General features: G+C 44.6%; 1 protein-coding gene across 2 annotated transcripts in view; it reads right to left on the minus strand.

The window, feature by feature from the left end:
• LOC112257826 (UV radiation resistance-associated gene protein) overlaps positions 1-20,125 on the minus strand; it is a 153,994-nt gene that overhangs the window by 87,291 nt on the left and 46,578 nt on the right. For both annotated transcript variants that reach the window (XR_006084084.1, XM_024431698.2), the window contains exons 8-9: positions 8,724-8,850; positions 1,883-1,967 (exon numbers count right to left, since the gene is read on the minus strand). Coding sequence is in view for 1 of the 2 variants with exons in the window: in XM_024431698.2 (XP_024287466.1) it covers positions 1,883-1,967; positions 8,724-8,850 (212 nt within the window). In the remaining variant the exon portion in view is untranslated. The remainder of the gene's footprint in view (positions 1-1,882; positions 1,968-8,723; positions 8,851-20,125) is intronic.

Here is a 20,125-nt window from a genome sequence, read left to right on the forward strand (position 1 = left end):
CAAGACAAAAGATGTAAGTGCCTTTGAACAGGGAATGGTAGTAGGTGCCAGGTACACCGGTTAAAGTGTGTCAAGACTGCAACGCTGCTGGGTTTTCCCGTGTGTTTCAAAAATAGTCCACCACTCAAAGGACATCCAGCCAACTTGACAACTGTGGGAAGCAGTGGAGTCAACATGGGCCAGCATCCCTGTGGAACGCTTGACACCTTGTAGAGTCCATGCCCCGACGAACTGAGGCTGTTCAAGGGCGAAAGAGCAACTCAAGGAAGGTGTTCTTTATGTTTGGTATACTCAGTCTATATGAATAATATGAGAGAGAAAAACAACAAGAGTGTGGATGGGGAAAGAGTAAAGCTTGGGAGGGAGAGAGAGAGGGAGAGAATAAGGGTGCAGGTAGGGGGATAGGGAGGTGGAGTGAGGGACGGATGGAGGGTAGCTAGGGTGTCAGTTAGTTATGAGGGGTGACGGTGCCTTAATTGGAAACTGAGGTTGAAGAGAACAGCAAGGGTGTGTTTGTCTTGGCCCAGACCTGGATGAGGAGACCTAATGGCTCAGCTCTGAATCATCTCCACAGTAATTGTAATAGCAACTCAATTATCATAACTGCCAAATTACCAGCCACTCTTTTCCCCCCTGGGACAGGTCCAAAAATCACCACAGGCCCCTTAGACCAGCCCTGGGCTGTTCCATTAGCAGACTTGGCGGGGGGGAACCCATGAGCCTGACCTGCCTAGGTGAGAAGAGGAAACGTCTGGAATAATGTTTGCTTTCTTATGTCCACCTCTTGACAGCTACTGGAGTCTGACTTCAGACAAGTCCGAGAACTCAAAAGTGTGTGTGTGTAAATATATACAGTATGGCCTATGTGTACATTGTGTGTGAGAACATGTGTGACTGTGTGTGTGTCCCCCATTCAACAATTTAAACCAGCACTTGGGGAGTAGAGTTTTGTGGATAATGGCCCATCAATTCAGACAGATGAAAAGGTGTTGGGAGAAAATGATCATTGGATATGAACAGCCTTTCCTCCATGCTCCTCGTCACCCCATTCTGCTCTGCCTGTGGTCGGCCTCCTGCCTTGGCCCTCACCATTACACAGTTGAAAATCCCTGGTCTTAGTGTGGAGGCTTTGTAGATTCAGAAGATCCAGATGATTACCATGTAATCATTTGATCCTTCCTTCATAGAAACCTCACATCTCAGTCCAGCAGGCTTTCTCTTATCTGTTCTGGTTAAGCCCAGTTGCAAGACCCTCAATTCCCACATCAAACTCAAACCATCAAAGACAGACACATTTCCAGAAACCTGGTTATTACATGAACTCAGCAACTCTCCCTAACAAACACTTCTTTTTCGACCAATGAACTTTAAATACATTTTTTTTCCAGGGGTGGACGTTAGGCAGATGCATGAGTGTCAAAATAAATGTCCTTGGTTACATGATGCGTTGGTGGGTTTCTTTGCCCGGCCAGCTATAACTAGTGTGTTTACTGTAGCAGTGCTGTTGCTTCTGCTCTGCCTTGGCCCCATCACTGCCAGGTACCCAGCCAAACAAACTCTGTATCCAGGGTGCACCCCTGCAGGCCAAGGCAAACACATCAGACTGGTCTTTGACACAATCTGCTTATTCTCTCTAGGGCTAAAAACACAAATAGGCAGCGCCGAGCCAACACCCCCTCTTTGTAAGCAGAATGTAATCTCCCCACAGCATTTAGAACAATTGACAGCATATTAGAACACACCATTCTGTGGGGCCTAGGTAATTTCTAGCAGATGGCGCGGTGAACCAACGGGATGGAGCGTGGGTGCTAGTGTGTGTGTGTGTGTGTGTGCGAGTGTGTGCATGGATAAATAAATGCTTCAATTACAGGTTGACACGTACCTTTTGGCAGTGCATTCTTTATGTTGCTCTGTTAACGACTCCCTCTCCATCCCCAGACTGTGGTGTTTGGTGGAGAACGCTTCCTCTAGGGAGAGATAAGGGGGATATGAGAGAAAAGAGAGAGATAAGGGGGATATGAGAGAAAAGAGAGAGAGAAGGGGATATGAGAGAGAGAGAAAAGAGAGAAAAGAGAGAAAGAAAAGAGAGAGAGATAAGGGGGATATGAGAGAGAGAGAAAGAGAGAGAAAAGAGAGAGAGAGAAAAGAGAGAAAAGAGAGAGAGAGGAGAGGGGAGAGAGAGAGAGAGGGGAATATGAGAAGACAGAGAGATAGAAAGAAAAAGAAAGAGAGGTTGTAAATTACCAGGTGTGTTCTGTTCTGGTAAATTTACACAGGTGTGTTCTGTTCTGGTAAATTACCAGGTGTGTTCTGTTCTGGTAAATTTACACAGGTGTCTGGGCGTGTTTCTTGATTTAATGCCTTCCACATTAAACACTGGAAACATCACACGGTTACTTTGGTCAGGAAAAAAACATTTCCTTCCGACTCACATCACATAAAACCACTACACATGAATAATGATGGTAGGATTTGTTTGACTTTTGTAGTCAAATAAAGTCAAATAAATAAAAGCATTTAGATAAGGAAGAGTGATTACAGATTTAACAGCGATACGGATGAACCTAGGCATATTAAAACCACAGTCCAAACTCTACACCTGGAACAATGTATGATGGGACAAAGAGTTTTGGACTAAATTAACAAGCATGATTTTGTGTGTTAATAGAAAACACTTAACTTTGGTACAGCGTGTGCAGTGCCACATGGCATAAACATCTCCACCTGAACAAATATGATCTGGCTATCAGACATCAGTACCAACTCCAACTTCTCCCAACCATCCCATCTACCTTGCTGTTGACAGGCTGAATGGAGAATGGATAAGAGAGGCTCCAATACACACTCGTCTTGACACACATTTTAAAACCCAGCTGGTTCAAATGAACCTCTCTTCCACTGCATGTTACCTGTCAAAGCTGGTCTGCCCAGACAGAAAGTCCAAAGAGGAGGTGGAGGGGAGGATAGATGGGGGTTGCAAGGAGAAAGACAGAAGGGGAGGTTCGGGTGCCAGGGCCAAATCTTCATCAGATTAGGGATGACAAGAAAGATACTGTTTGGGATTGGGCAGATTAGTCAGCCCGTTTGGTTTAAACGACGTCTCGAAAACAGTGTTCAAAAGGTCCCCCTTCACCTGCATAGGCCCTGAGCTCTTCTAGGCTTTTATGTAACCCCCCCCCATCCCTGTCGCCAACGCATCAAAGCCTCTGCCGCCAAACTAAAACAAATGGAGACACGTGTGTGTAAAAATGTGTGTGTGTAGAAGGCTATGGTGCCATGTTTAGCTACGTCACACAGCTTTAGAGATGTTATTCTTTCACCGCCCTCCAATGTTGTTGTGTTCTCTCCTCAGAGACAAAATAATAATATCCACCATGTCACAAGCGGAAAAACTACCATACGTCCTAATATAAAAAGCTACCTCTTTCCATCTCAGTAGAAAGGAAAGCTAAATAGAGAGAGTGAGAGGAACGTGTGTGTGTGTGTGTGTGTGTGTGTGTGTGTGTGTGTGTGTGTGTGTGTGTGTGTGTGTGTGTGTGAGGAGAGGGAGAGAGAGTAAAGAGAGAAAGTGGGAGGGAGAGAGAGAGCGAGAGCAAAGGAAAGCTGAAGATACAAGGGGATAAAAGCATGAAACAAGGACAGGTTGTGTTACTGTGTAACGATGGAGGAAGTGACTGAGCTGTGACCCGTGTTGGTACGAGACAGAAAGCCATGAAACAAGGACAGGTTGTGTTACTGTGTAACGATGGAGGAAGTGACTGAGCTGTGACCCGTGTTGGTACGAGACAGAAAGCCATGAAACAAGGACAGGTTGTGTTACTGTGTAACGATGGAGGAAGTGACTGAGCTGTGACCCGTGTTGGTACGAGACAGAAAGCCATGAAACAAGGACAGGTTGTGTTACTGTGTAACGATGGAGGAAGTGACTGAGCTGTGACCCGTGTTGGTACGAGACAGAAAGCCATGAAACAAGGACAGGTTGTGTTACTGTGTAACGATGGAGGAAGTGACTGAGCTGTGACCCGTGTTGGTACGAGACAGAAAGCCATGAAACATCACAGGATGTGTTACTGTGTAACGATGGAGGAAGTGACTGAGCTGTGACCCGTGTTGGTACGAGACAGAAAGCCATGAAACATCACAGGTTGTGTTACTGTGTAACGATGGAGGAAGTGACTGAGCTGTGACCCGTGTTGGTACGAGACAGAAAGCCATGAAACATCACAGGTTGTGTTACTGTGTAACGATGGAGGAAGTGACTGAGCTGTGACCCGTGTTGGTACGAGACAGAAAGCCATGAAACATCACAGGTTGTGTTACTGTGTAACGATGGAGGAAGTGACTGAGCTGTGACCCGTGTTGGTACGAGACAGAAAGCCATGAAACATCACAGGTTGTGTTACTGTGTAACGATGGAGGAAGTGACTGAGCTGTGACCCGTGTTGGTACGAGACAGAAAGCCATGAAACAAGGACAGGTTGTGTTACTGTGTAACGATGGAGGAAGTGACTGAGCTGTGACCCGTGTTGGTACGAGACAGAAAGCCATGAAACATCACAGGATGTGTTACTGTGTAACGATGGAGGAAGTGACTGAGCTGTGACCCGTGTTGGTACGAGACAGAAAGCCATGAAACATCACAGGTTGTGTTACTGTGTAACGATGGAGGAAGTGACTGAGCTGTGACCCGTGTTGGTACGAGACAGAAAGCCATGAAACATCACAGGTTGTGTTACTGTGTAACGATGGAGGAAGTGACTGAGCTGTGACCCGTGTTGGTACGAGACAGAAAGCCATGAAACATCACAGGTTGTGTTACTGTGTAACGATGGAGGAAGTGACTGAGCTGTGACCCGTGTTGGTACGAGACAGAAAGCCATGAAACATCTCAGGTTGTGTTACTGTGTAACGATGGAGGAAGTGACTGAGCTGTGACCCGTGTTGGTACGAGACAGAAAGCCATGAAACAAGGACAGGTTGTGTTACTGTGTAACGATGGAGGAAGTGACTGAGCTGTGACCCGTGTTGGTACGAGACAGAAAGCCATGAAACATCACAGGATGTGTTACTGTGTAACGATGGAGGAAGTGACTGAGCTGTGACCCGTGTTGGTACGAGACAGAAAGCCATGAAACATCACAGGTTGTGTTACTGTGTAACGATGGAGGAAGTGACTGAGCTGTGACCCGTGTTGGTACGAGACAGAAAGCCATGAAACATCACAGGTTGTGTTACTGTGTAACGATGGAGGAAGTGACTGAGCTGTGACCCGTTTTGGTACGAGACAGAAAGCCATGAAACATCACAGGTTGTGTTACTGTGTAACGATGGAGGAAGTGACTGAGCTGTGACCCGTGTTGGTACGAGACAGAAAGCCATGAAACATCTCAGGTTGTGTTACTGTGTAACGATGGAGGAAGTGACTGAGCTGTGACCCGTGTTGGTACGAGACAGAAAGCCATGAAACATCACAGGATGTCTCCCCTTTAATAAGATGTGGGGGCGAGAGAGAGAAGAGAGAGAGAGAGAGGAGTACTGCAGTGGAAGAGAGGAAAAACAATTGAGAGAGGGTAGAGGGAGAAAGAGAAATGCAATGAATCACAGTGAGAAAGGTCTCTCTGGTTGGTCCTATTATATCTCCTCTAGGCCCAGGTCCAGTTATACCACTCTATCACTCATTAGTAAGATAGTCACCCTCACTCACTGAACATGGCCACTGTGCAGCTGAGGGAGCTGGTGACTGTGGGTGTAATGGTGCTAGGTTTAGTGTGGGGACCAGAGTGCTGAGCTAAGTCCAGTGTGTTGATGTGATAGACACCCCCACATCTCTCGTCACTTTAAAAAACCTTGACTCTTAACTCTGGGTTACTAACTCTGCCACTGTTTATTGGCCTTCAGTCGACTCGGTGGGAAGGCAGAGAGTGAAAATAACTGTAAATAACCACGATAAAGACTTTTTACTACCCTAATTTATAACGTCTGCTCAAGGTGGTAGAGGGGAATATTAGGCGAGAGGAAATTGTGACAAGAAAAAAGGAACCAGAGGAAGAGTAGTGTTGACGCCATGACTGAACATTAAGCAGAAGGCTGTGGGGGTTAAGGTTAAAATAATGCTCCGTCTTCTCTGGGCTTTGTCTCGGTGAAGAATCCAAGCTCTCCTCAAGCCTCTTACACAAACACACACAGGCATTCACATGAATATGCACACACACAAACATGCATACACACACACAACCAACACAGGGCCAACAGGGCCAGGGATGCAGCCCACCATCATAGCAAATGAGCGGCCATTGGACAGCCAGTCGTTAACCTGTCATCAAGATGATCCCTGGCCCTGGGACTGCCCTATCAGCTGGAAGTTCACACACTGTCAGGAGTGGCTAAGTGTAGCACACACACACACCCCCACACACAAACACCCACCCACAAACACACAAACACCCACCCACACACAAACACCCACCCAGTGAGAGCCGGCTGGCGTCTGCCAGCTTCCTAGCATTCCTCACATGCCTGCACCCTCACAAACACCCCTGTAGGTACTGTATATTTGGTTTTGACCCCCATTTGTTTTGACAGTAAAGGGGATCGTCTGAAAAAACGTAATTTCACAGAAAGGAATGAGGACCGGAAACAGACAGAGCAAATGTGATATGATTCTAAAGACTGCATTCACATACTGTCTAGCCTAGTGGGCAGCATGGGACGTGGGCAGCATGGGACGTGGGACAGATCAGAGACCCTGGTCCTCCTTGTTCACTGAGGTGAGTCAGGTGACCAGGTCTCTTACTATGGAAACCATACATCTCTAACCTAATCTTGTCCACTACCAGGTACTTTTCCCTTCTGTGTTTAAATAAACACGTGTCCTCTTAGCACAAAAGGGGCGGCAGCGTAGCCTAGTGATTAGAGCGTTGGACTAGTAACCGAAAGGTTGCAAGATCGAATCCCCGAGCTGACAAGGTACAAATATGTCGTTCTGCCCCTGAACAAGGCAGTTAACCCACTGTTCCGAGGCAGTCATTGAAAATAAGAATTTGTTCTTAGCTGACTTGCCTAGTTAAATAAAGGTAAAATAAAAAATAAAAAGACATTCTTAATCCAGCAGTGGTCTGAGTGGTGACAGAGGATTAAGGGCCATTCGTCAGGACGGGGACACAAACACAACCCATACCCTGACCCCTCCAGGTAGTTTGTGTATGTGTGTGTGTGTGTGAGTGAGAGAGCCTGGAGGTTATGAACACAGTGTGTGCAGGGATGCTGGGCTGCGGTCCAGACAACCAGTCAAATCAATAACACAAGCCATTTTAGGGAGAACCAAACCACCATGGCTTCCTGCCCTTTGGCCAAACACATAACCTGGATCCATCAGAGACTTCGTCCCCCCAGTCCTCTTTGAACACACCCTACCATACCCTGCTGTTAAACAACACTGCCCACCCCACCCTGCTGTTAAACAAATACAATAACAGACTGGTCAGAGAAAACAGGAGAGGAAGAAGGAGGGAGACGGAGAGAGGGACACGGATGGGTCTGCCAGAAGTGAAGCTTTGAAAGTCACTCAGACACAAGGAGTGGAGGGTCAACATGATCTGGCCCCAGGTCCCAAAAAAAATGGAAGCTCATTCGACGTGCCTTCCCTAATTGCTCATATTCCTCCTATGACTAGCAGGTGCCATTTTTTATGAAAGGTTGATAACACACCTCACAGTCACAAAATGAATGCATATATATGAATATACTACTATGAATATACTATGCATATACTACGTATAGGACAGCTGCGTACATACTTACAAGATGTGATTCACTTAATTATCTAAGCCACCTGGATAATCCCATATATCTACAGGAAAAGAGCCAAGACATTAATATCAATGCCATACAAGTATATATGTATTGTTCTGTGCGTGTGCATGTGTGAACCGGTCTGTGCGTGTGCATGTGTGAACCGGTCTGTGCGTGTGCATGTGTGAACCGGTCTGTGCGTGTGCATGTGTGAACCGGTCTGTGCGTGTGCATGTGTGAACCGGTCTGTGCGTGTGCATGTGTGAAACGGTCTGTGCGTGTGCATGTGTGAACCGGTCTGTGTGCGTGTGCATGTGTGAACCGGTCTGTGCGTGCCCATCAGGGTGGTGGTGTTGAATATGAACTCTGCTAGGTTTTTATTTCCCTGTGGACATAACGGATATGGAGCAGTAAACATGCCAGTAAAACAAACCCACCCATCCCAGACATGATACAGCCGGCAGTTCTTCTGTTATTGAACCCATATAATTGACTCAACGACGCCATAAAACGCTAACGGGTTACATTACCGGCCCTGGTAGAACAACTTGTGTCGCACGGCCAGGGGGAAAACTGTCACTGTAGTGGAGTGACTCAGAGACTCCAGCCGGTCAACAGTGAAAGAGGTTTCCTGTGTGTGAGGTGCTGTACTGTACTCTACTGTAATGGTCTGGAGTGGAACATGCCGTAAAATAAGTAGTCCAAGAACAGCAGTTGGCTGACCTTCAGCATACCAGTCTCGTAGGATCTATCAGAGGTAGTGCACTACACAGAATACTAGGGTGCCGTTTAGGGCAACCCCAGTGTAAGGTACATAACAGGAGTACAATCCCATATGGACGCCAGTCCCCACACTATATGCAATTTGATATTGTAATATCTCGTGGCTTGGAAATGCCAGTCAATTGTGTCCAACTCCAAATACCCCTTACCTTTCTTCTGAAGCTGTGCTCTCTCCTTCTGCCGCAGGTCTGTCTCCCGGCCCAGCACCTTCCTCTGTCTCTCCAGCTCACCTCGTAGCATCCCGAGACGCATCTGCATACACTCCCGCACCTTCTTCTGCAGAGAGAGAGCGAAGAAAGGAGAGAGAGAGGTGGAGAGGAGAAAATGAAGAATAAACCGAGAGAGTGAGAAAGAAAGAAATAGAAAGAGAAAATATATGTTTCACCACAGCAAGTGCTTTTCATTATTCCAGCTCAACACCATATCCCCATTAGGTCTCTCAGAACAAGCCACACAATCTAGGGCCAATCCCATAACAAACTCATTCAATACGCCTCTCATAACCCATTATACACTGTCAATACTGGATGGATGAAGACAAGTGGGGCCTCAAACAAGGTCTTTCAAAAGAACCCCTCCAAAATCCCTCACGAGAGAAATTGGAGATCCTCATATAAAAGGGCAAAAGCGAGTTAACCCTTCATGTCCATAACAGAAATATATAATTTCCTTTGCTACCCTTGTTCTCTGAGCTTACTGATGGACAAATCTGATTCTTCAATTGGCCAAAGTGTTTGTCTAAAATACAAGTTTTTGACACTGTACTATATTTAGTCTTTGGACATATTTTATGAATGTGAATTCTTGTTCAAATGATCAGATCTTAATAATTTGTGGTAAAAACACAAAAGTACGTGGACACCCCTTCAAAATTAGTGGATTTGGCTATTTCAGCCACACCCGTTGCCGGCCGGTGTATAAAATCGAGCACTTAGACATCTCCATAGACAAACATTGGCAGTAGAATGGCCTTACTGAAGAGCTCAGTGAGTTTCAACGTGGTACTGTCATAGGATGCCACCTTTCCCTCAAGTCAGTTCGTCAGATGTCTGCCCTGCTAGAGCTGCCCTGGGGAACTGTAAGTGCTGTTATTGTGAGGTGGAAACGTATAGGAGCAACAACTGCTCAGCCGTGAAGTAGTAGCCCACACAAGCTCACAGAACGGGACCGCCGAGTGCTGAAGCGCGTAAAAATCATCTGTACTCGGTTGCACCACTCAAAACCAAGTTCCAAACTGCCAATGGAAGCAATGTCAGCACAAGAACTGTTTGTCAGGAGCTTCATGAAATGGGTTTCCATGGCCAAGCAGCGGCACAAAAACATAAGATCACCATGCACAATGCCAAAGTGTCAGCTGGAGTGGTGTAAAGCTCGCCGCCATTGAACTTGGCAACGCGTTCTCTGGGGTGATGAATCACGCTTCACCATCTGGCAGTCCGACGAGTGAATCTGGGTTTGGCGGATGCCAAGAGAACGCTATCTGCCGCAATGCATTGTGGCAACTGTAAGGTTTGGTGGAGGAGGAATAATGGTCTGGGGCTGTTTTTCATGGTTTGGGATGGGCCCTTAGTTCCAGTGAAGGGAAATCTTAATGCACCAGCAAACAATTACATTTTAGTGATTATGTGCTTACAACCTTGTGGCAACAGTTTGCGGAAGGCCCTTTCTTGTTTCAGCAAGACAATGCCCCCGTGGGTAAAGCGAGGTCCATACAGAAATAGTTTGTCGAGATCGGTGTGGAGGAACTTGACTGGCCTGCACAGTGCCCTGACCTCAACCCAATCGAACACCTTTGGGATGAATCAGAATGCCGACTGCGAGCCAAGCCTAATCGCCCAACATCAGTGCCCGACCTAACTAATCCTCGTGGCTGAATGGAAGTCCCCGCTGCATTGTTCCAACATCCAGTGGAAAGCCTTCCCAGAAGAGTGGGGGAGACCAACTCCATATTGAACGCCCATGATTTTGGAATGAGATGTTCGACGAGCAGGTGTCCACATACTTCTGGTCATGTATTGTGTATGTGTATATGTGTGTGTGTGTCAAAACTATGATTATATTTGAGATTCTTCAAAGTGGCCTCCCTTTGCTTTGCACGCTCTTGGCATTCTCTCAACCAGATTCATGAGGTAGTCACCTGGAATGCATTTCAATTAACAGGTGTGCCTTGTTAAAAGTTAATTTGTGGAATTTATTTCCTTCTGAATGCATTTGAGCCAGTCAGTTGTGTTGTGACAAGGTAGGGGTGGTATACAGAAGATAGCCCTATTTGGTAAAAGACCAAGTCCATATTATGGCAAGAACAGCTCAAATGAGAAAAGAGAAACAACAGTCCATCATTACTTTAAGACATGAAGGTCAGACAATACAGGAAATATCAAGAAGTTAGAAAGTTCAGTCGCAAAAACCATCAAGCGCTATGATGAAACTGGCTGTCATGAGGACCGCCACAGGAAAGGAAGACCCAGAGTTACTTCTACTGCAGTTACTTACAGTTAACTACACCTCAGATTGCAGCCCAAATAAATGCTTCACAGAGTTCTAGTAACAGACACATCTCAACATCAACTGCTCAGAGAAGACTGAGTGAATCAGGCCTTCATGGTTGAACTGCTGCAAAGAAACCACTACTAAAGGACACCAATAAAAAGAAGAGACTTGCTTGGGCCAAGAAACACAAGCATTGGACAATAGACCAGAGGAAATCTGTCTTTTGGTCTGATTAGTCCAAATTGGCTGGCGTGCGCTTAGTGGGACTATCTATTATTTGTTTTTCAACAGGACAATGACCCAACACACCTCCAGGCTGTGTAAGGGCTATTTGACCTAGAAAGAGAGTGATGGAGTGCTGCATCAGATGACCTGGCCTCCACAATCACCCAACCTCAACCCAATTGAGATGGTTTGGGATGAGTTGGGCCGCAGAGTGAGGAAAGAGAGTGAGAGTAAGGAAAAGCAGCCAACAAGTGCTGAGCATATGTGGGAACTCCTTCAAGACTGTTGGAAAAGAATTCTAGGTGAAGCTGGTTGGGAAAATGCCAAGAGTGTGCAAAGCTGTCATCAGGGCAAAGGGTGGCTATTTGAAGAATCTCAAATATATTTTAATTTGTTTAACAGTTTTTTGGCTATTACATAATCCCATGTGTTATTTCATAGTTTTGATGTCTTCACTATTATTCTACAATGTAGAAAATAGTAAAAATAAAGAACAACCCTTGAATGAGTAGGTGTTCTAAAAAGTTTTGACCGGTAGTGTATATATCAACAATATCTAAATAAATCCACACACACACCACTAGAGAATATGCAGTATAAGCAAATCCAATTCAAGTCAATAGAGACTGGAGAGAGAGTAATTTTACAAAATTCTCTCTCATCTTAAACATGTTCAGATCTTAATTTTTGGTATATTTCTTGCCTGGACCAAAATTTTAATATACATTTTTGCAAATCTATTAAAATTAAAAACACCAGATTTACATAAGTATTCAGAACCTCTGCTATGAGACTTGAAATTGAGCTCAGGTGCATCCTGTTTCCATTGATCATCCTTGAGATGTTTCCACAATTTGATTGGGGTCCACCTATGGCAAATTCAATTGACTGGACATGATTTGGAAAGGCCCACACTTGTCCATACAAGGTCCCACAGTTGACAGTGCATGTCAGAGCAAAAATCAAGCTATGAGATTGAAGGAATTGTCCGTAGAGCTCAGAGACAGGATTGTGTTTAGGCACAGATCTGGGGAAGGGTACCAAAACATTTCTGCAGCATTGAAGGTCCCAAGAACACAGTGGCCTTCTTAATCCTTAAATTGAAGAAGTTTGGAACCACTAAGACTCTTCCTAGAGCTGGCCGCCAGGCTAAACTGAGCAATCGGGGAAGAAGGGCCTTGGTCAGGGAGATGACCAATAACTCGATGGTCGATCTGACAGAGCTCCAGAGTTCCTCTGTGGAGATGGGAGAACCTTCCAGAAGGACAACAATCTCTGCAGCACTCCACCAATCAGGCCGTTATGGTAGAGTGGCCAGACGGAAGCCACTCCTAAGTAAATGGAACATGACCACCCGCTTGGAGTTGCCAAAAGGCACCTAAAGGACTCTCAGACCATGAGAAACAAGATTCTCTGGTCTGATGAAACCAAGATTGAACTCTTTGGCCTGAATGCCAAGCGTCACGTCTGGGGGAAACCTGGCACCATCCCTATGGTGAAGCATGGTGGTGGCAGCATCATGCTGTGGGGATGAATTTCAGCGACAGGGAGCCTCAGGATCGAGGGAAAGATGAACGGAGCCAAGTACAGAGAGATGCTTGATGAAAACCTGCTCCAGAGCACTCAGGACCTCATTCTGGGCTGAAGTGCCGTGTAAATGACTTCTTTGCACAATTCTAGCCAGAGTTCCTCTGTCCAATGTCTGTGTTCTTTTTCCCATCTTAATCTTGTATTTTTTTGGCCAGTCTGATATGGCTTTTTCTTTGCAACTCTGTCTAGAAGGCCAGCATCTCGGAATCGCCTCTTCATTGTTGACGTTGAGACTGTTGTTTTGAGGGTACTATTTAATGAACCTGCCAGTAGTGGACTTGTGAGGCATGTTTCTGAAATTAGACACTAATGTACTTTTCTCTTGCTCAGTTGTGCACCGGGGCCTCCCACTCCTCTTTCTATTCTGGATAGAGACAGTTTGTGTACTACTCCCTTCACAGAACAGGGCAGTGTTGTACGAGATCTTCAGTTTCTTCGCAATTTCTCGCATGGAATAGCCTTCATTTCTCAGAACAAGAATAGACTGACGAGTTTCAGAAGAAAGGTCTTTGTTTCTGGCCATTTTGAGCCTGTAATCTAACCTACAAATGCTGATACTACAGATACTCAACTATTCTAAAGAAGGCCTGTTTTATTGCTTCTTTAATCAGGACAACAGTTTTCAGCTGTGCCAACATAATTGCAAAAGGGTTTTCCAGTTTTCCAATTATCAACTAGCTAATCCAAGTTTTAAAAAAAAAGGCTAACTCAAGGTGCCATTGGAACACAGGAGTGCTGGTTGCTGATAATGGGCCTCTGTACGCCTATGTAGATTTTCCTTTTTTTTTTTAATCTTCCGTTTCCAGCTACAATAGTCATTTAAAACATTAATAATGTCTACACTGTATTTCTGATCAATTTGATGTTATTTTAAATGGACAAAAACTTTTCCCTTTCCTTTCAAAAACAAGGACATTTCTAAGTAACCCCAAACTTTTGAATGGTAGTGTATATACCAACAATTATTAAGATCTGAACATGTTTAAGATATGAGAAAGAGGGAAAACTCTGAAATTACTCACTCTCCAGTCTCCATTGACTTGCATTTGCTTATACTGCATGTAGTCTAGGGGTGAGAAAGTGTAGATTTATTTGTATATATAATTTAAACAAGTATTCACATGACTTGATTCATGAAATGTGTCCAAAGACTAAATATAGTACGATACAGAAACAGGTCAAATAACAATACTATATGCTTTTAAACTATTTATTTCTGAAATGCATTTCAAAATACTCAGGAAACTGTGTATGTCGCAGGTCACTACTTCACAGGAGAGCCATTTGAACGTAAACCTTTTTTGTTAGCTAAATGCGTTTTTTGGCAGAAATGGAACATGTGAACTGTCATGTACCTTAACATACCTGTATGACATCTGTAAATACGAATACAATTGTTAAATTATGAGCCTAGTTGGTTTAGCCACAGAAAAAGGTCAGCAACCTTCCCACTAGCCATGATTGGCTGAGGTAATGAGTGGGCTGGACATGCCGAGAGATGAGTACGGATTGGTCTGCCATATAGCACACTTCTGTCTCTTTGAGCTGGTCAGTAAGTGTAGGTAATCCTGTCTAACGCAGCTTTTTTTATGTATCGTGTAGTAGAACTGTGTAAGTGTTGCTCTCCACTTTCTGGAAGACTGAGTTTTGAAATCAGTGGAATTACAGTATGATATCTAAGGAGATGGAGAAAACACTTGACTCCGGATTACATCTTCAAACTAAGGACAACCATGGCATCCGTGACAGGAAGAAGCGTCCATCTGTGATGTACACAGGTAAGATAGTCTACGCTACATTTTCAGATATTACACTTTTCTAATTTTGACAGAAAGTCATTTTAATTTCAAATTAAAGTGTACTGTTAGCTAGCTAGCTAACATTGCGTATATGATCTTATTTTTTAATTTTTTATCTCAGAGCCATTTGCTTTGCTAGTTATATCCTAATTTTAGCTAGCTAACATTGAACCTGGTTGGTTAGCTACCTGCATATTCATGCAGGGTAGTAATGTCATGAGTTGGGATTATGGTTCAATGTTTACCTAGCTAGCTACACGTCTTAACAAAAGACCACTATGAAAGTATCCTTTTCAACAGAATGTCACTGCGACAACTGTTGATAGACGTAGCTGGTAAATTTGCTCTACTACGATTTCAGAGCACTCTCGTCTGAGTGTGCCAGAGCGCAGAATAACTGACAAATTAACGCTCAACACCCGCTGAATATGGCCGGTGTCAGTAAACGTTGCCAAAAAAAACGTAAATTGTTGCCAGCAGCACAGTTGCAGTCACCAACGCTTGGGATAACATAAAAACAGCCTAACCAGCTCTGCTAGGGCGAGAAAATGGTCAGTGAGCGGTTCTCTCATTTGTGTCTGGAAGTAGCTAGCAAGCTTGCCAACGTTAACCAGTTAGTTTGGGCGCTTGACTGCTGTTGTTTAGACAGAACGCTCAGATAAACTCTTAAAGAGATGGGTGGGGCAAAAAGCTTAAGAGGGTGTGAACGATGCTGAATGGGTGTAGACAAAGAAGAGCTCTTCAGTAGGTACCAAAAATATTCAAAGGCCATTTTCTCAAAAGGGAGTTTACAAGTTTATCAACTTTCAAAGTAGAATTACTTTCCCGTTGTTCCTCAAATGCAAATGCAGTGTATTATATACCATTTTGTAGCTCTTAATCCAATGTAAAAAAAAACACTTTCAAATTTTGCTACATAAGACAGAACCAAGGCGGTCGATCACAGTTAAAAAATAAATGTATACATTTCCTCAAAATCCCAACTTAGATTGCCATTATCTATCATACTTCCAGTGTCAATCTTAAAATCTTCAATGTGGCCTGTGTAGACACTTGGACTAACCTACTATGTTGACACCAATGTCATACAATTACACCATATGGAATTTGTCCTGGGGTGCATTTTGATATTGTACTAAATATAGTTCAAGGACATGAATGGGTTTGAGGTCACTGCCAAGCGAGTGAGAGAACACTGCACTAACTGGCGTAAAGGGCCAGTGTGTTATGTAGCCAAGTGTTATCTGATAGAAGTGGGTGGGCTTTGTGACTGGTTCATTCTGGGACTGACATTGTGGCTGAACCCTCTAAGACCTGGAGCTTGGCTCACTACATCCAGGAGAGGCGAGGCCGGGCCTTTAGCTGCCTTGTCTTGACTGGACCTTCCTCACTTCTGCCCTTTTCTCTCAGACCAGGGGTCTTCAACCTTTTTTTGCCCATAACCCACCCAGGCAAACCGGAGACCCACGGACCCCCATTATATATTTTTATTTTTCCTTTATTTAACTAGGCAAGTCAGTTAAGAACAAATTCTTATTTTCAATAACGGCCTAGGAACAGTGGGTTAACTGCCTTGTTCAGGGGCAGGATGACAGATTTGTACAATACATTCAGTATTGTTGTAATCAACATTTTAAATTATTAGATTTGGTAGATAGTTTTCATTATTTTCACCTCCTACATTGTAATTGGAAGAGGAAGTGTAAACACTAACATAGCCTATTATCTGAAAAAGGGAACTCAAAACACATTTTTGCTAATAACAGCTAATTAGCTGGTTAAACAAAGGTTATCCATGTTTTGGCAAACATGTACTGTACGAGGAGAAGATGAGAGCACCAACATCACCTATTCACTAATTTATCAGCTGCAGACAAGCCAATGGAGTTGGTGGGGGAGGGGCATAGAGTTAGCCATTATATTGCAGTCCTAACTATCCAAGGCCAGGCCAGGCCAGGTAGATGACGATGAGTCCATGAGTGCTGAACTGAACCAAATACTTCTCTTCCCTGGCTGGCAGACAGCTGGCTGTAGATTGATCATGGGACTGCGGGGCACAGGGGTGACGGAGGGGGCTGCGCCAGTGAAACATTAGATTCTGATTACATCGGAGTGGACAGAGAGACTGAATCCTGCTGCGGTATTCACCACACAGCCTGAAGTCACAGTTTATCACCATATCAAACACTTCAGACTGTCAGAGCAGTAGGAGAGAAGCTGAGCTGTGTGTTTAGGTGTGTGTCCAGATGGCTTCCAAATGGTCTCCCTTGGAGAGGGGGAGGAAGGGGCATATGAGAAATGATCATGAGAGACGTGAGGACTGGAGGTTCTCAAACGAGTGTGGGGGTGACAAGATAAATGTGCTACCCTGTAAGAAATAGTACAGCATCAGCATTGCACCCTTTAAGGGTGGGGAGAAGGTGGTGCCGGGTCACACACACAGGGCTAGCATCAACACCAGATGACATCTAGCTCACCACATGCCCCGTCGCCTGGGTATACCTGGATAGGGCCATTAGTATATGCAAGTCAATTAGTCAACATCTCCAGCCACCACAGGGTGCCTCCCCATCAGGCCCCAACACCATCCCCGAACATCTCACTCTATCTGGGGTTCACTTAAGGCCTGTTGGGAGGCCCCCTCCAGTCCTGGATGTACTACCCCCCAAATGAAGAACAGCGCTTGCTCTTTCGCAGGGTACAAAGTTGGAAAGATTAGAGGAGAAAGAGGGATGGATGGAGAGAGAGAGCTTGTCCTCCAACTCAAACCCATTTTGATTCCTCCGATCAGTATCATAATCCACCGCCAAGGAGGCTAATGAAAACCAGAGAGAGAGTAAGCTGACTGAGCATCTCCCTCCTCTTCCAGTCTGGCTGCTTGATATGATCATCCCAGTCAGTCCTGCATTCTTCTATCTTCTGACCCAGCAGGAATTTTAACCTTGTTATTTAGAGAGAGCATTTATTTTGCCAGTTGCCTGCAGCTGTGTGTGGTATCAACACACACACAGACAGACACGTACACGCACGCAGGCACAAATGCAGGCACGCACACGTACGGACACACACAGATGGCGATCGCAGCCAGGATCAGTAAATGCTGATATGCCTCTTATCAAGGTCTTCTGAGGCTTTTTTTTAGGAAAACAGAGGGTGTCAGTCACTCAGACAGGCTAGATAGAGCCCCCATCTCCCGGAGTGTCAGAGCCCATATGTAGTGCAGGAATGCTGCAGCTCGCGTGTTAACCACCACTAACTACAGCCCTCCTCTAGCCTTTTGCCAAATGCCAGAGTTGACAGGTAGGCTGAGGCCGGTGTGTGTGATGTATGTAGTGCTTGCGCGGGTGCGTGTGTTTGCGTGCATGCATGCGTGCGTGTGTGTGTGTCTGTGCGCGTGTGCATGTGTGTGTGTGCGCCTTACAGCCAAACCGCTGTGTATTGCTTGTCTGAAGGTCCCCGGACATCAAACAGCCAGTTGGTCAGCTGAGTCAACAGCGACAGAGGCGTAACCTGGCCGTAACCCTGGAGATCAATGGCAGAGTGTGGGTGAGAGGGTGAAAGGGCCACACCGGGCCGTGTTGGTGGGCTCCATTCCACACCCTTTGATCCCACACAGACGTGAGGTGGGGTGGGCAGACAGAGGGAGAGAGAGATACTAACAGGGAGAGCACTCATAAACAGAGAGGGGAGACTCAGAGTAAGACACACACAATGCTCCCCTCTTTCGAAACCAATAACTCAGTGGGATCATTTTAAAAGGATCTGTCTCAGCTACAGTACACAGAGAGAGCAGCGGTGGCTGATCAAAAGGAGATAGAACATGATTTATTAGCTGAGGTGAACTCTAAAAGGCTTTGGAATGTTTCATTGAGGGGAAGTATCAGCCAAAAGACCTTTTCAATGGGAACATTGTGCTGTAGTGTGTGTGTGTCTTCATCATCTGATTGACTGAGGTGCTAGTAAGTAGTCAGTTTAGTTCAGTGGTAAAGAACACAGCACTCAGACAACAACAGGCTGAGAGAGAAGGGGACAACTAACTGAGGTATGTAGATGAACAACAACAAGAAACTGTTGGAGCAGTCTCCTCTGACCGTGATGACAGCCACACACACACACACACACACACACACACACACACACACACACACAGTATTCATAACCCTTGACTTATTCCATTTTAATGTGTTACAGCCATATATTTTCTCTCTCACCCTTCTACACACAATACCCCATAATGACAAAGTGAAAACATATTTTTTGAAATGTTTGCTCATGAATTGAAAATGAAAAACAGAAATATGTCATTTACATAAGTATACCCACCCCTGAGTCAATACATGTTAGAATCACATTTGGCAGCGATTGTACAATATTTGCCCATTATTCTGTTCAAAATTACTCAAGCTCTGTCAAATTGTTTATCATTTGTTTAACATGAAATACCCCTGAAAATGTTTACAATTACAAGCATACCCATAACATGATGCAGCCACCACTATGCTTTAAAATATGGAGTGTGGTACTCAGTAATGTGTTGCATTAGATTTGCCCCAAAGATAAACAGGATGCATGTTTTGTAATATTTTTAAAATTCTGTACAGGTTTCCTTTTCACTCTGTCAAGTGGCTTAGTATCGTGGAGTAACTACAATGTTGAGCCATCTTCAGTTCTCCTATCGCAGCCATTGAAATCTGTAATTGTTAAAGACACCATTGGCCTCATTGTGAAATCCCTGAGCAGTTTCCTTCCTCTAAGGTAATGGAGTTTGTCGTCTTTGTCGTGACTGAGTTTATTGATACACCATCCAAAGTGTAATTAATAATTCCACATTGCTCAAAGGGATATTCTTTTTTATTTATTGTTACCCATCTACAAATAGGCACCCTTCTTTGCGAGGCATTGGAAAACCTCCCTGGTCTTTGTAGTTGAATGTGTTTGAAATTGTATCTGTGGGGTACACGATTATTGCACATGCACACACAACTTATTATGTGACTTGTTAAGCACATTTTTACTCCTGAACTTATTTAGGCTTGCCATAACAAAAGTGGTTGACTACTTATTGACTCAAGGCATTTCAGCTTTCATTTTTAATTAATTAGTTACATTTTTCAAAAACATAACTCCACTGACATTATAGGGTATTATGTGTAGGCCAGTGACAACAATCTCAATGTAATTTTAAATTCTGGCTGTAACACAACAAAATGTGGAAAAAGTCCATGGGTGTGAATACTTTCTGAAGGCACTGTAGGAACACACACACTGTAGAGAAAGCTGTGGAGGAAAGGGGGAGGGCGGCTAAATCTTACGTGCAAAAATCAGCTTTTAACTTGACAGTGTAGCCTATACCTTGAGCCCCAAAACATGAAAGTGTCAGAGCCCCAGGGCTTTTTTAACAGGAGCTTTTGAAGTGTACGTTTACAATAAACACAACATTTAAAACC

Source organism: Oncorhynchus tshawytscha, linkage group LG09 (assembly GCF_018296145.1).
Source record: "Oncorhynchus tshawytscha isolate Ot180627B linkage group LG09, Otsh_v2.0, whole genome shotgun sequence".
Classification (NCBI taxonomy): Eukaryota; Metazoa; Chordata; class Actinopteri; order Salmoniformes; family Salmonidae; genus Oncorhynchus; species Oncorhynchus tshawytscha.